We start from the raw sequence: 13,855 nt of genomic DNA on the forward strand, positions 1-13,855 counted from the left end.
TCTGTGGGTCTCTGTGTGTGTCTGTGCATGTCTGTGGGTCTCTGTGTGTGTCTGTCGGTGTCTGTGGTCGTCTGTGGATCTCTGTGCTTGTCTGTGGGTCTCTATGCATGGCTGTCGGTCTCTGAGCATGTCTGTGAGTCTCTGTGTGTGTGTATGTATGGGTATCTGCACGTGACTGTGGAACTATGTGTGTGTCTGTGGGTGTCTGTGCATGTCTGTGGGTTTCTGAGCATGTTTGTGGATTTCTGTGAATGTCTGTGGGTCTCTCTGTTAGTCTCGGGGTTTTTCTGTGAGAAAACAATAATAATCTTTCAGTATTTTCAGAATGCAGTCAGATTACATTCTTACTCTCACTATGGTGTTCCGGATTGTTCTGGCCCATGGGTCAGTTTGACTTTCTATAGAGCATGTTATACGGTGCCTATGTAAGCTTTCTCTCATAAAACTCTCCAAAAATAAAACACTCATGCCCCCACAGCAACATAGTAAATGAGTTTATTATTCTGTTTGAGCGTTGTCACTGGGTGTAGCCCTGCCGCTGCACAAGGTACACGTCTCGCGTGAGGTGGCTGACGAGGCAAGGCATCTGCTTCTTGCCATTGTGCTGTTTGTCCCTCGAATTCGATTGGAAGCCTCGCGCAATGCGGTGGGACACGCGTGTGAGAGACTGCACAAGCTCGACGCGCTTCTCCCAGGCTCGCGTCAGCTCAAGTGCCACGGCCTCGATGAACTGACAGCTGCTGAGGTTCGGCCGGTATGAAACGTAACCTGGTTAGATGAGGGAGAGGAGAAGGAGCAGCCGGGAGAAAAGAAACACATGGGTAAATACGTAGATTCATGTGCTGTATTTATTATATGAAAATAGAGCACGAATTATAAACTCAACAATTTTATGCCAGAGACAGAGCTGTCGAGAGTGCAGGCAGTACAACTGCACCGGAGCTCATGGGCCAAAGGGGTCCAGGTATTGGGTTACAATGAGGGGGGGGGGATTTTACAGGGCCCCCCATTCCATTACCTGCACAAGGGTCCATGCCGACCACGATACATCACTGGAGTGTATGAACATTTTTTTGTAAGCAGAAAAAAAACTCCTCTGCACACACCTTCCGGGGTGGAGTAAAGTGTGAGTGTCTCGGGTGGGGCAAACAGGTCGTCCTTTAGAATGCAGGCCTCGTCCACGCTGCTGCTAGCATCGTCTGTGTTTCCAGCCTCCTGAGTTGGCTCGCAGTCCCCACCTTCCTCCAGCTCAGCGCCGGAGTCAGAGCTATCACCACGGCAAGCCTGAGCACACGGCCCCAGCAGAAGATGCAATAATAACGAAGTTTTATGGTGGTAGGTGGCCTCTAACCTTAAATCGGGGTTCAGACCTGCACATAGCTCTGGTAAGGGTGGTCAATTATTTACTTTTGTCAGCAGATAAAGGCTTAGCCTCCTCATTCTGCTAGATCTAAGCACGGCATTTGACTCCATTGATCACGGACGGGGTTCTCCTTGAGCGACTGGAAGTTTTAATGGGGATCTCTGGCCTAGCTTTGTTCTGGTTCCACTCTTAATTAAAGCATCGTAGGTACTACGTTTTCAAAGGATGGCTTAAAATCACCAATTAGACCGGTTCTCTGTGGTGTTCCGCAGGGATCTGTGCTTGGCCAATCACTTTTAGACATCTATATGGCACCATTGGGTACTCTGCTCCAACATGTTGTCTAATCCTAGCATTGCTATGCAGATGATACTCAAATTTATATCTGGTTAGGGCCAAACTATGCAATATCATCATCTGCACTATCTGCATAACTAAAAGTAGTGAATTAATGGTTGTGCCAAAACATTTTGCTACTAAATGCCGACAAGACCGAAGTCATATGCATCGGCTCCCCTCAGCATCTTTCTAAAATTGGTTTGCCTCGTTTGTTGATTGATGATCAAGATGTCAGTCCCACACAGGAGGTTAGAAGCCTTTGTGTTCAGTTTGACTAGTCATTATCCTTTGAGGCACATATATCTAAGGTGGTTAAAATGTCCTTTTTCCACCGAAGAGATATTTCCAAAATGCATCACTTCCTGTCACCTGCTGACATGGAGAGACTCGTCCATGCTTTTGTGTCATCCCGACTCGACTACTGCAACGCCTCAGTGGTTGGGATACCGAGCAAAGCACTGGGCAGACTCCAGCTTGTTCAGAATGCAGCTGCTAGAGTGCTTACACGTACGTACACGATTACATGAGCACATTGCACCAGTCCTCTTATCTCTTCATTGGCTACTGGTCAAATTCTGAGTGGATTTTAAAATACTGCTATTAACCTATAATGCTTTAAAAGGGCTCACACCACATTACTTGCAGGAACTAATACATTTATATATTCCATCAAGGTCCTCTAGACCATCTGATCTCCAACTGCTCAGCACTCCCAGGTCTAGGTTGTTCTATTTGGCAGTCGGGCTTTTGTTAGCATGGCACCCAAGCTATGGAATGCCTTTCCACTTGAAATCAGGCAATCAGAGTCGGTAGATATATTTAAATCTGCTTTGAAAACCCATCTCTTTAAACTGGCCTTCCCTCTTTAGTTTGATCGGTTGCCCTGGTTCTGTTTTTTTGTTTCCTGCTTTTCATGCATTGCACATTGTGATCCTAGGATGGAATGCGCATTATAAATTTGAATTATTATTATGATTACAATTATGCCGCTTAATACACAATGCTGCTAAGTTTCTGGCAAGCTCAACTGGGACACATGGGCTGGCAGTCTCTCCCTCCAACAGCCCTGTCCACTGTTCAAGTAGCTGCCACCCTTTGCCCACATCACGAGGCGAGCATGACGCCAGAACATTTGGGCGACACGCTGGGACGTTTCGTATGTTTAGCTCATGAATCACCGTCCCATTCCTATTCACAACCATGCACTCACCTGTATAATGAAGAGCTTGAGTTTGTGTTCCCAGGCTTTGTTGTTGAACAGGCTGTAGATGTCCTTATAGTACACCTTGGTGTCATCGTAGCACACGAAGTATCCATGCCAGCCGTGGCTCATGATGACGCACACGAAGGCCTCTGCATTTTTCCGATTTTCCGCGACTGTGCACAAATTAACATCATTGCCCAAGCTCAGTTAAAGTGCTGACAAATGGCAGAGTCAAGCCTTTTGTATGGAAATAATATAAAAATCATAATAATATACACTTCTAAAGAGCCTTTTAACAAGAGATCACAAGGCGCTGTACAAAACACACATGCGTGCGCGCAGGCTCACGCCAATAAAATCCAACACCAAAACAAAGGATTCCAGAAATAGAAAAAGTCCGCGAAAAATAAATGCTTCTTAAGGCGTGATTTCAATAAAACGAGGGGGGAGTCAGCAGAGTGAACGTCAAGTGGAAGTGAATTCCACAGCCTGGGGGCCTCGCGAGAAAAGGCCCGGTCACCCATCATCCTACAGAGACGTGACCTCGGCACACAGAAAAGGCCAGACTCAGAAGACTGAAGTACTCTTGTTTGAACTTGTGGGCGAAGGAGGGCCTGTATAAATGAGAGAGCATCGTCATTGAGAGCCTTGTAGGTATGGAGAAGAATATTCAACTCTACTCTAAACCGGACTGGCTTCCAATGGAGAGATGCCACCATGGGGGGTAATGCGATCAGCAAGAGGGGTGCGCGTACGAATCCTGGCAGCCGCATTGCAATGGACACGAGTCGGCGAGTGGACACAATGGATTGGAAAGTGTGAGGGATAACTCGAGGTGGGACAATGGTGATCGTTGAATTCAAGGAGACTGTGTGTCATCTGTGCGACAAGATAAAGGACATGTCCACGACTCGATGTTCCAGAGAGGGTAAGGACTAGAGCTGGGCTTGATTTGTCAGATCAAGTTGATGAATGTAATATAAGCTGTAAGTGACCACTTTCTGTGGACCAAATGGCAGCCTCACCAACGTCCTGCCTCCCGAAGGCAGGAAACCCCCATACAAGCCACGCCCAGTGTGACGCGGCGGTGACGGTGCACATGATGTTATCAAGCCCTGCCCATTACCTCCCGTCTGGCGGCACACCTGGGAAGAGAGGTGAGAACGTTGTGTTGTTGTTTCTAACTTTTTTCCGGGCTATCTGATTAAGCCGAGCAATCGAATCGACAATCAGTGGAGAAAATCAAATCCGCAAATAATGAATCGAAGAGCCGAGCAACAGTGGATCAACAGTGGAGGCAGGCAGTGGCCAATGTTCGTCTGAACAAGGAGACTCTTTCAACTGTTAATGTTGCTGTTATCATAATTGTCACACAAAGAAAGTCACCTAGAACTTCCGCTTTTCTTTATGAGCAAAGCGTAGTGACAATAGCCCTCTGAAAGACCCTCATAAAATCATGAAAAATAACTTCCCGCGGATGGGGAAAGTGCACTTTCGTACGCAGATAAATGGCATGCCTGGTTCAAAAGGTGGGGTGTTTTTATAGTTTGTGCTTCTAAATTAGTGGTTTTAATCTTTTTTTAAGTTTTGCCCCGCCCCCCCCCCAACTGCCTCACCCCCCTAATCAATACCTGCGCCCTCTTCAACCTTTTGCAAGACTTCTGACCAGCGTGCAAGAATAGGCACACGTACCTCTGAAGGAGCTCTCTCCTCGAAGGAGCTCTCTCTCTAGAGAGCTCCTTCTCTCTCTAGAGAGCTCCTTCGAGGAGTGGAAGCCCTTCGGTGAGCAGTGGCATGAGCAAGCCATCGCCACATCACTACCTCCTGCTGTTGAAACGGATGTCAGACGAGAGGTATGATTGCGAAAAGACTCACATTTTAGGGTTGCAGAGCTATATTTGCTGACCGTTGATGTCAGCTAAGCTCGAAGCAGACAAACGGCTGTGCACACGACTCTGTGTTTGCTATCGTAACATCCTTCATATGTACATCTTGGCTTTGTTGAGAAAATAACGGGGCTTATTACCAGCGGTGATGGATATGAGCACTGATGATTATGCGAACGATGTTCCAGAGAGGGTAATTTGGCTGACTCTTCCATGCTGGCCAAATCTCTTGGAACAGGTGGGAATACCCACACTTAACCCCACCAAAAGTTATCTGTTGATCAACTATTTGCATTGTAGAAATGTATTCTGTTGAGCAGCCAGGGGTGATGGGATTTAACTGCCGAGCCGGGATTAAAGTCCTGTGTGCTAACCATTACATCATAGTAGCATCCCTGTCACTCCGATCACAAAACTGCAGTATTTATTGAGACATTATAAAAGCTGATTAAAAAAGCAATGAAGACCTCTCATGTAAACAGCCTCTAGAGCAAGCTGTGGAAAAAGCCCGTGGTCCTCTGACAGTAGCCAAACCTCATAAACAGTATTTATGAAAACCGTATATTGCATTAAAATGTTTCGCAACTTTAAGGAATAGATTTAATGACATATAAAGCTGTGCAGCATTGCATGGTGCAAAAGCTGTCCACCTTATATGGTAATTTTGTTGTTTAGAACCACCGACTCAAAAGAGTTAAGAAAATAGTAGCTCATCCCAACAGTGCAGCAGTGAAACAAAGACCGGGTTTGTCCTAGTTAGGATATGTCAGACCATAGAAGGTAAAACGACGCAATGCCTGATCCATAATCATGAAGGAGACATTACAGCGATACATTCCGCTGCTCCTGACGCGGTTATCTGGCTTGACCATCTGATTGTAAAATTGTCGTTCTTGCTCTGCATATACATCAGCCATACGAAAGAAGACGTATAGTGCATGTACAGTCATCATTGTTCGCTGCTGCAATATGCGTCCGGGTGGCCCTATAAATAGAAAGGACTTGCACCAGCATGGCCTCAAGTCCTGTTTACCGTTGGAAAGTTTGTCGCACAACAAACGTGGACAGTTTTCTGTTCCTACCCACTCAGCAACACGTTACTGATTATTAACCTTTGAGTCGCAACGCTACTCAGCGAACATGATTAACAATCGTAAGAATCTGGAACACCTCAACTCATTTACCCTTTCCAGAATTGGCATGAGTCCGTATCTCCACAGACATCTAATCAGCCCTTTTAGCTTTCAATAAAATGTTATTCAGCAGCATTTGTTGAAGCAAGCAAACTCTGGGCCAGTTTTGACCTTCTAGGCTGCATCAGCAGAGTCAGACTTATTAAACAAATCCTGCTGGGTTGCCAGATGTTATTGGTAAGAGCACTTCATCTTAACAGATTGCGATTATTTATCCGAGGGGACTAAGATGAGCTATGAAGCTCTCTTTCACAGATGTCCAGTAGGGCAGGGTCAGCTAGTTAAACAATGTGGGCCCCAATTCAATGCAAAAGTCCACCGCGGTTGTTCTGTGGAATAGCTGGCCCCAACCGTAGGAACGTGCTGTTTTCATCACAAACTCAAGGAAAATAACACGGATGTGTTCCACCCCATGCTCGAGTCGAATCGTGCTTTGCTGAGTGCTAATTTCAAGCAGCCAGTCCAATGTCGGTACTGAACCGCATGTGAATATCTGTGTTGTTGGCCTGTGTGCCCGGCAAAACAACCCTCTACCTCCTTGTTGATGCCAGATGATAACGTTGTGGTGAGCAGTGCCGTGGGGGGAGGGCCAATTTCGATTGACCATTCCCCTCATTGCGTTTGTAGCCACCACAGCAGCCAAATGGGGGCTCTGGATGGGTGCGAGGGGCCGGTAACCCCTCCACCTTCAAATAAATGACCACTATACTATGAAGAAAATATCAAACGAAGCTTGTGCCAGAGGCCTAGGGGGGACAGGCGTCTATGACGTCTCCTGGGCAAACCCCATTTGGCGGAGTCAGGAGACTGAATCCTTACCCTTGGGATTCTTCCACAAGCAGCAAAAAGCCACTGCGGGTGGCCACGTGGAATGTTCGAACGCTCACTGCGGATGAGAGGCTGCCAATCCTCTGTCAGGAGCTGGACCGGTACCGCCTGGATCTCTGTGGTATTCAGGAGGTCCGGTGGACCGGCTCTGGATCCTGCCACCATGAGGGGTGGACAGTTTTCTACTCGGGTCAGGAGACTGCCAAACAACAGGAAGTGGCTCTTCTTCTGAACAAAATAATGAAGGTGTGGGAGCGTGGCGGTGAGGTGTGGGAAGCTGTAAGCCCCAGGCTACTTTGGGGTCGCCTTCCCACAAAGAGTGGTGGTCGTGATTACTTATGCCCCCACCGAAGACGAACATCAGTAGAGGGATACAGGCAAGGCCAATGAGTCAGATGCCTTCTATGACCTCCTGGCACAGGTGCTAGCTAAAATGGCCCCTCGGGATAGAGTCATTCTGTTGGGTGACTTTAATGCCCGAGTTGATCATGATGCTGGCACCTGGTCTGAAGTGATTGGAATGCATGGGCCAGATCAGCTCAATAACAACGGTAGGAGGCTGCTAGAGTTTTGTGCAGCCCATGGGCTTGTAATTACCAACACGCTGTTCCGGCATCGGCGCATCCACACAACATCATGGATGCATGCCGAGTCCAAGCAAGAACATCTGCTGGACTGTATAGTGACAGAACAGCAGATGCGGGCCCATGTCCTTGATACCAGGACCTACCGTGGAGCTGATCTGCCCACTGACCATAGACTTGTTATCTGTAAGATGCTCCTGCAATTCTTCCACTCTGGTGGTGGGTGTACATTCAGGACCCCATTCAAACCCATAGTCGCCTGGTCTCAGCTAGCTGATGAAAGTTGCAAGTGAGAATTGAATCATCGCTTGCAGCTTGGGTTGGCACCATCCACCACTCCTCCGGATGTCGAGGGGAAATGGGCGAGGTTTAGGACTGTGGTTTATGCAACTGCAATAGCTGCCTTGGGTACACGGTCTAGACCTTCCCAGAGTCCCTGGCTGACAGAGGAGGTGTTCAGGCTAGCTGAGAAAAAGCGACAGGCCCACTCTCATCATCTACAGCATCCCACGTCAGAGAATGAGGATGCTTACCACAGCCTTCACTCGGAGGTTCAGAGAGCCATGAGGCGCTGCAAGGATGGGTGATGGTCGCGGGTTGCTGAGGAGATGGAATCTGCATCAGTAGCCCACGATCACAAATCACTCTTTAATTCCATCAAAAAAGTTACTTGTAGTGCCACACATATCACTATCATTCGGAGAAAGAACGGTGATCCAATCTCCGACCCCCAGGAACAGGTTTGCAGATTTGCCGAGCATTTCTGTGAGGTATTGGGGGAGGAGAAATCCCTCAGCCTGGAAAACATGGGGCAAAGTGGGGATGACCCTGCTGAGTCTGCGGTGCCTCAAATATTGGAAGAAGTAGTCACCCCCTGTCAGTGGCTGGCTGAGGTGCCATCTGTTGAGGAAGTACTGAAGGTGATCCAGAGTCTGAGACCAGGAAAGGTACCGGGCAGAGATGATCTCCCAAGCGAAATGCTGAGGGAGGGTGGCGTTTGTGCACAGGCTGCCCTACATGACATCATAATAACATTCTGGACCACTGGACGGGTTCCATAGGGTTGGAAGGATGCCCTGGTGGTCCCCCTCTTTAAGAAGGACAGACTGTAACAACTACAGGGGCATCTCACTCCTCAGTGTGCCGGGAAAGGTCATGGCAAGGATTATTCAACATCACCTTGTCAGGTACACTGAGGAGAGGCTTGAAGAGCCCCAATGTGGTTTCAGGAAAGGGCGGTCCTGCACATATGCCATATTTTCTGTCCGTCTGCTACAGCAGAGGTGTAGGGAATTCCAACAAGACCTACATCTCTGCTTTATTCACCTGGTCAAGGCCTATGATACCATTGGTAGCCCTGGGCTCTGGGTTTTTCTTCGAACTTTCGGAGTCACTGACTCTCTGCTCACGATCATTAAGGACCTTCATGATGGTGAGCCCGGGTAAAACTACATGGCCGGGAGTCGGAGCCATTCCCTGTGCAGCTTGGGGTGCGACAGGGATGTTCTCTGGCTCCCACATTATTTAACATCTATTTCGACCACATAATTCGTGAAGCCTTTGATGGCTGTACCGGTAGAATTTCCGTCTGGTACAGATACAATGGGAGGCTGATCGATACCCGCGTGTGGTCAAGGGATGGCTCCCTATTGGTCAACCATGTTATTTATGCCGATGATCTGGTAATTGCTGAACACTCAGAGGAGGAGTTGGAGGTGCTGCTACTGAACCTGGAGTATGCCACTAAGAGGTGGGGCCTTTCCATTAGCCCTACCAAAACTAAGCACCTATCTGGGTATTTCGTACCATCAGACACTCCACCCCCACAATTCCCAATTGGTGATGGGGAAGTTGTACAGAGAGTGGAGAGTTTCCCATACCTAGGCAGTGTGCTCATGACTGGCTCCGGTTTGACAACAAAGGTCTCACTACAAATCAGTTGAGCGGCATTATCTTTTCATCAGTTGCATAAGGCTGTGTGGAAGCTACCTGGTCTGTCACTCCACACGAAGCTTCAGGTCTTATTGGCGACAGTCATGCCCTCTCTTCTCTACGCTTGCGACACGTGGACCCCCCTAATGTAACATCTTCGCCGGTTAAAAACATTTAGGCTGGCCTGCCTACGATCCATCCTGGGTTTAACCAGGCTGGATTGTGTGAAGAGCTCACAAATCCTTGAAAGAGCTGGACAAAGTCCCATCGGTGAGCTCCTCTGGCAGGCAAGGCTGCATTGATTGGGTCATGCAGCCCGCATGCCGAGCCACCGCATGCCTAAAGATCTTTTGTTCAGCCAGATAGAGGGGTTAAACGGGCGCGGCACAGGCTAGAGAAGAGATGGAGTGATGTGGTACAAGAGGATGTGGAGCTGAGTGGACTTGCCGATGACTGGTACCAGCCGTGTCAAGATCGACATCTGTGGAGGAGGCTCGTGAAGGACGCTACTGAGCAGTTGGATGCAGTTACCCTCCAACAACAACGGATGGCAGAGGAGCGATGCTCACAACAACAAGCGGAATGCCAGGTGGGTAAAGCACAGCAAGTTGGCACAGTAGGGGGCACAGGTGATGCATCGGCCAGTCATCTCAGTCAGTCGATCCGTGGCACCTGAGTCTGCCTCGTGACCTCCTGCCAGCGGGCGTTCGACACTTCACGTGGCCACAAAGTGCACATAGCCTGGCACAAGCGCCGTGGTGAAGTCACCACCACTTAGTGGCGAATGGCAGTTGTTGTTGGCCTGTGGGCGCAGCACTGGTGCAGTGGTTAGTGCACTGTGCTACGAATCAGTCGACCTGAATTTAAATTATGCCCACGACTAACATAAACATCTGAATCAGTCCTGAGCATCTCCTTGGTCGACTCAGCCTCAAATGGTGTGGTGTGTGTGAAGGGAACCTGGTGTGACACTGACCACATGACCCTCATTGTGTGTCACGTCGGCTTTAATAGGTCTTCACTAACAGCACTTTACCCACCAGCCAATGTGTCTATTCAGTGAATATTTATCTTTATTATTGGCCCAAAAACTGACCTAACGTCAGAACGTTACTCAGGAGGTGATGCAGTGGACATACCTTCTTGGAGCGCCTTCATAATATCATCGGAAGTTTTGTCAAGTAACAGATCGACTTCGAATCCGATTTTGCCCAAAATCCTGGTCATGATCTGTTCATCTTTCTGGGAGCCTTCTCTATCCTGCAGCTCCAAGCCTCTCATGAAATGCACCGAATTAATGATCAGCGCCGTCCCACTTGACACCTCCAGGGGCGAATCATCTCCACCGGACAAGACTATTTCGCACGTCTCAAGCGGCATCTTCTCTGTCCCTGCAAAACATAATGACGATTGAATTAGTGCTTTGGTGAAAGTCAATTTGTTTAATAGATTAGAATACAAAAAAATCCTGGTGATGCCGTTTATAAATAGAGCTAGGATTTTGGGGAATGGTAATTTTTTGAAAAATGTCATGGCCGAGGTGTGGGAATCAGACAAAAATTCACGGAAACAGTCACGGAATAAGGTATAAGTATCCCTCACCATGAAGTAGGGTATTTAATAGTTTCTACAGCTTTTTGAAACATTGCACTCGATTTTATGAAGATAAAAACATTTCCGGGACCACCGTGACCCCCATGCCAAAGTTTTCGCCTTGTATAGTATGTATGTTGACCTTTCCATACCTGTCAACCCATACGGTTTACCCGTATTCTTGTACAGGGAAATTGAGTTTTCAGGTCCATACGGGGTAAAGCCGTTTCAATACGGCCAAAAAAATGTTTTGTCTATTTGTTTGTGTTTCTCTCTTGTGATGGGACTTTGTAGGATGAACATTGAGATTTATAAGGGCACGGAGTGACCAATAAGATCTGAATTGGTCTGTAATAAGCTAGGCACTGACAAGGGTTTGACATGTGTGTCTTTCGCACCATGCATAGCCAACCGTGCTAAGCGAGTTATGTAACCACGAGATATACATTCTTTCAGTGTCAAAGTGAAAGGACAAAACATACCCATCCTCAATTGTGAGTAGGGCAGAGTTATCTCTGTTGGCGGCCCTGAGCCAGTGATGACGATTCCACATACCTATGACGATGGTCAGTATATCCATAGTACTCTGATACGTCCTCAAAACATGCAACTGGCCATTCGTGTACAAATAGAAATGGAAGACGATGATGTTGGAATTCCTGTCAAGTAAAATGTTACTGTATTCTTTGGGTCTTTCGGTAAAGTCACGTAGAATATGAATTCCTGCAGTCACGAAAGCTTTAAGTCAAGATTTAAAAGGTTACTGCTTTCCCGTCGGAAAAATAAATATTTTAATTTGTATCGTACTGCTATGTATGCTTTCAAATGGGCTCGATAATGTTATAACTAGTGTATGTATGTGTGCACCGGTAGTGCAAGCTGTTAGCGCGCTGCGTTACTAATCCGGCTACCCGAGTTCGATTCGCGCTCACGGCCAACACCAGTGACGATTATCTGAACCGGTGCCCTGGGCCTCCCCTAGGTCGACTCGGCCTCAAATGAGTAGCTGGTGCGATGTGTAGACATCGCCATTAGGGGGAAAAGGCGGCCGGGCGTGGTGCTGGCCACCCACCCCCTCGTCTACCTCTACGACCATCATAGGTGCTCGCTGAAAGCACTTGCTCCATCAGCCTGTTACGTGTGTGTGTGCGCTTGTGGTATGCGAGGTACCTGCTTGCGACACTCGATGTGAAGTGAGCCTCTCCTTGTTGAATGCCCCCACCGCTCGCTCGCCAGCCGTGCTCAGCAAACTCTGATACGTAATGTTCAGCGTCCTCGCCCCTGTACAAGGTGTTAAGGCACGTGGCTGGCTGGCTCGCTACCTGGCTGACTCACGCACGCACACCTACGCAGGGTACCGCGGTCTATTTCCTGCTGTGCAATTGGGCATCTTGAGACATCATTGCCTTTTATGCACCTCCCCCACTGCCACTCATATCTCCTACCCACCGATCCGTGCTTGACTCACTGCGCGTGCTAATCCTACAATCAGGACTTGAAAAAGTTACAGGCATTCCATGTTTCCGGTGACTGCGTGCTTGTGTACGTGTTGCCGCCCCGGGAGATCGAACTGGCGACCTCCGGATGACGAGTAGAGCGTTCTGCTGCCCATTGCACGCAACCGGTGTGCAGCGTCATGTACGACCCTTTGTCAATCCACTGGTTAATGAAGGCCTCATGGAGGTGGGGAGGAGTCATAATGGCCATACTTCAACTGCCTCTTTCACTGTCCTCTCACCCCCACCACCCTTCCACATCTCCACATTCTCAAAATATATCTGCCCGTCTCTTCTACTGGAAACTACTATTACCACTGTCCTCACGTGTGTCATCAACGTTTCCATTGCGGTCTGCGATGTCGCATTTTCAGCACCTCCAATGAGCACGGTTGGCGACGTACGGTGCGAAAGAAGTTCAACATACTGTACATAGTTTAACAAATAGGCTTTCACGACCAATATTATCCACAATAGAGGGGTTTTTTTTGGGGGGGGGGTTAAATCGCGTAATTATAAATGTGTCATTAAACCCACCACCTCGTCACGCCATGTTGGCAAGATGTTATCTATCTCGCCTCGAATACAGGAGGTCGTGGGTTCGATCTCGACACCGACGCCTGCATATTTGCAATTTGCATGTCTCTCTCCCCGTGGTCGCGTGGATTCTTCTCCGGGTCCTCCGGGGTTTCCCTCCACAATTAGAAACGTGCGTTTAGAATATTTGGCTACTGTAAATATCCAAATGATAAGCCACTTTGTTAAGCTATCATTTGTGGCCAGGTCACTTCTGAAAAATAGCCCGATAGCTCAGTGACTCTTATCTGGTAAAATCTTTTTTAAAGAGTTTAAATATTGGCAAGAACACTTTATGTAAACAAAGGGGGACCTATTCAACGCAAAAATAAACAGCGGTTACTGCCTCCCAACCATAGGAACGTGGAGTTTTCACCACCGACTCAAGGAAAATAACATAGATGTGTTCCACTTCATGCCCGAGTCGAATTGTGCCTTGCCGATTGCTAAGTGCAAGCGACCAGTCCAATGTCAGTACCGATATGCACGTGGGATATCTACATTGTTAGCCTGTGGGGCAGCAGAGCCATTGCCCAAAACTTCGCCTATTATGTACTTTTCATTCTAAGGCCACAATGTTATTGACAAGTGTGTTGAGTTTGTTCGTTGTGCTTTTGTGCACCTATGACAAATCAGCATTACCAAATAACGTATTCAGTCACTTGGCGTTGCTAAAAAAATGGTATCACCGTTCATCGCATAAAAAAATCCCGGTTAGAAAAACATATCTGTTTTCCGGTTTTCCGCACATACAGAAACGCTTCGTGATAAACGTTATATGTTCACTATTTACCTGTGACAAACGAAGGGAACTGCCGCCCGTGTAATGGTTATCGCACTGGACTTGCAATCCAAATGTCG

At 47.9% G+C, this 13,855-nt stretch overlaps 1 protein-coding gene across 1 annotated transcript; it reads right to left on the bottom strand.

Moving 5' to 3' along the window:
• Window positions 1-477: 477 nt before the first annotated feature.
• LOC133348693 (caspase-6-like) lies at window positions 478-12,311 on the bottom strand. Its single transcript, XM_061561635.1, has 5 exons — window positions 12,093-12,311; window positions 10,469-10,720; window positions 2,913-3,079; window positions 1,107-1,284; window positions 478-768 (listed from the first exon to the last, which is right to left on the bottom strand). The coding sequence occupies exons 2-5, from the start codon at window positions 10,707-10,709 to the stop codon at window positions 518-520; spliced, it is 837 nt and encodes a 278-aa protein (XP_061417619.1). The 5' UTR covers window positions 10,710-10,720; window positions 12,093-12,311; the 3' UTR covers window positions 478-517.
• Window positions 12,312-13,855: the final 1,544 nt, after the last annotated feature.

The sequence above is a fragment of the Lethenteron reissneri genome, chromosome 28, assembly GCF_015708825.2.
Source record: "Lethenteron reissneri isolate LAM-NWPU_2019-01 chromosome 28, ASM1570882v1, whole genome shotgun sequence".
Lineage (NCBI taxonomy): Eukaryota > Metazoa > Chordata > Hyperoartia > Petromyzontiformes > Petromyzontidae > Lethenteron > Lethenteron reissneri.

Bases quoted from the DNA above. Each gene is read 5' to 3' on its own strand.
- LOC133348693 (XM_061561635.1), bottom strand. From the start codon at position 10,709: ATGCCGCTTGAGACGTGCGAAATAGTCTTGTCCGGTGGAGATGATTCG. The intron at 1,285-2,912 runs GTGAGTGCATGG...CCGTGTGCTCAG, and splicing joins TCAAGCTCTTCATTATACAG to GCTTGCCGTGGTGATAGCTC. The intron at 769-1,106 runs GTGTGTGCAGAG...TCATCTAACCAG, and splicing joins ACTTTACTCCACCCCGGAAG to GTTACGTTTCATACCGGCCG.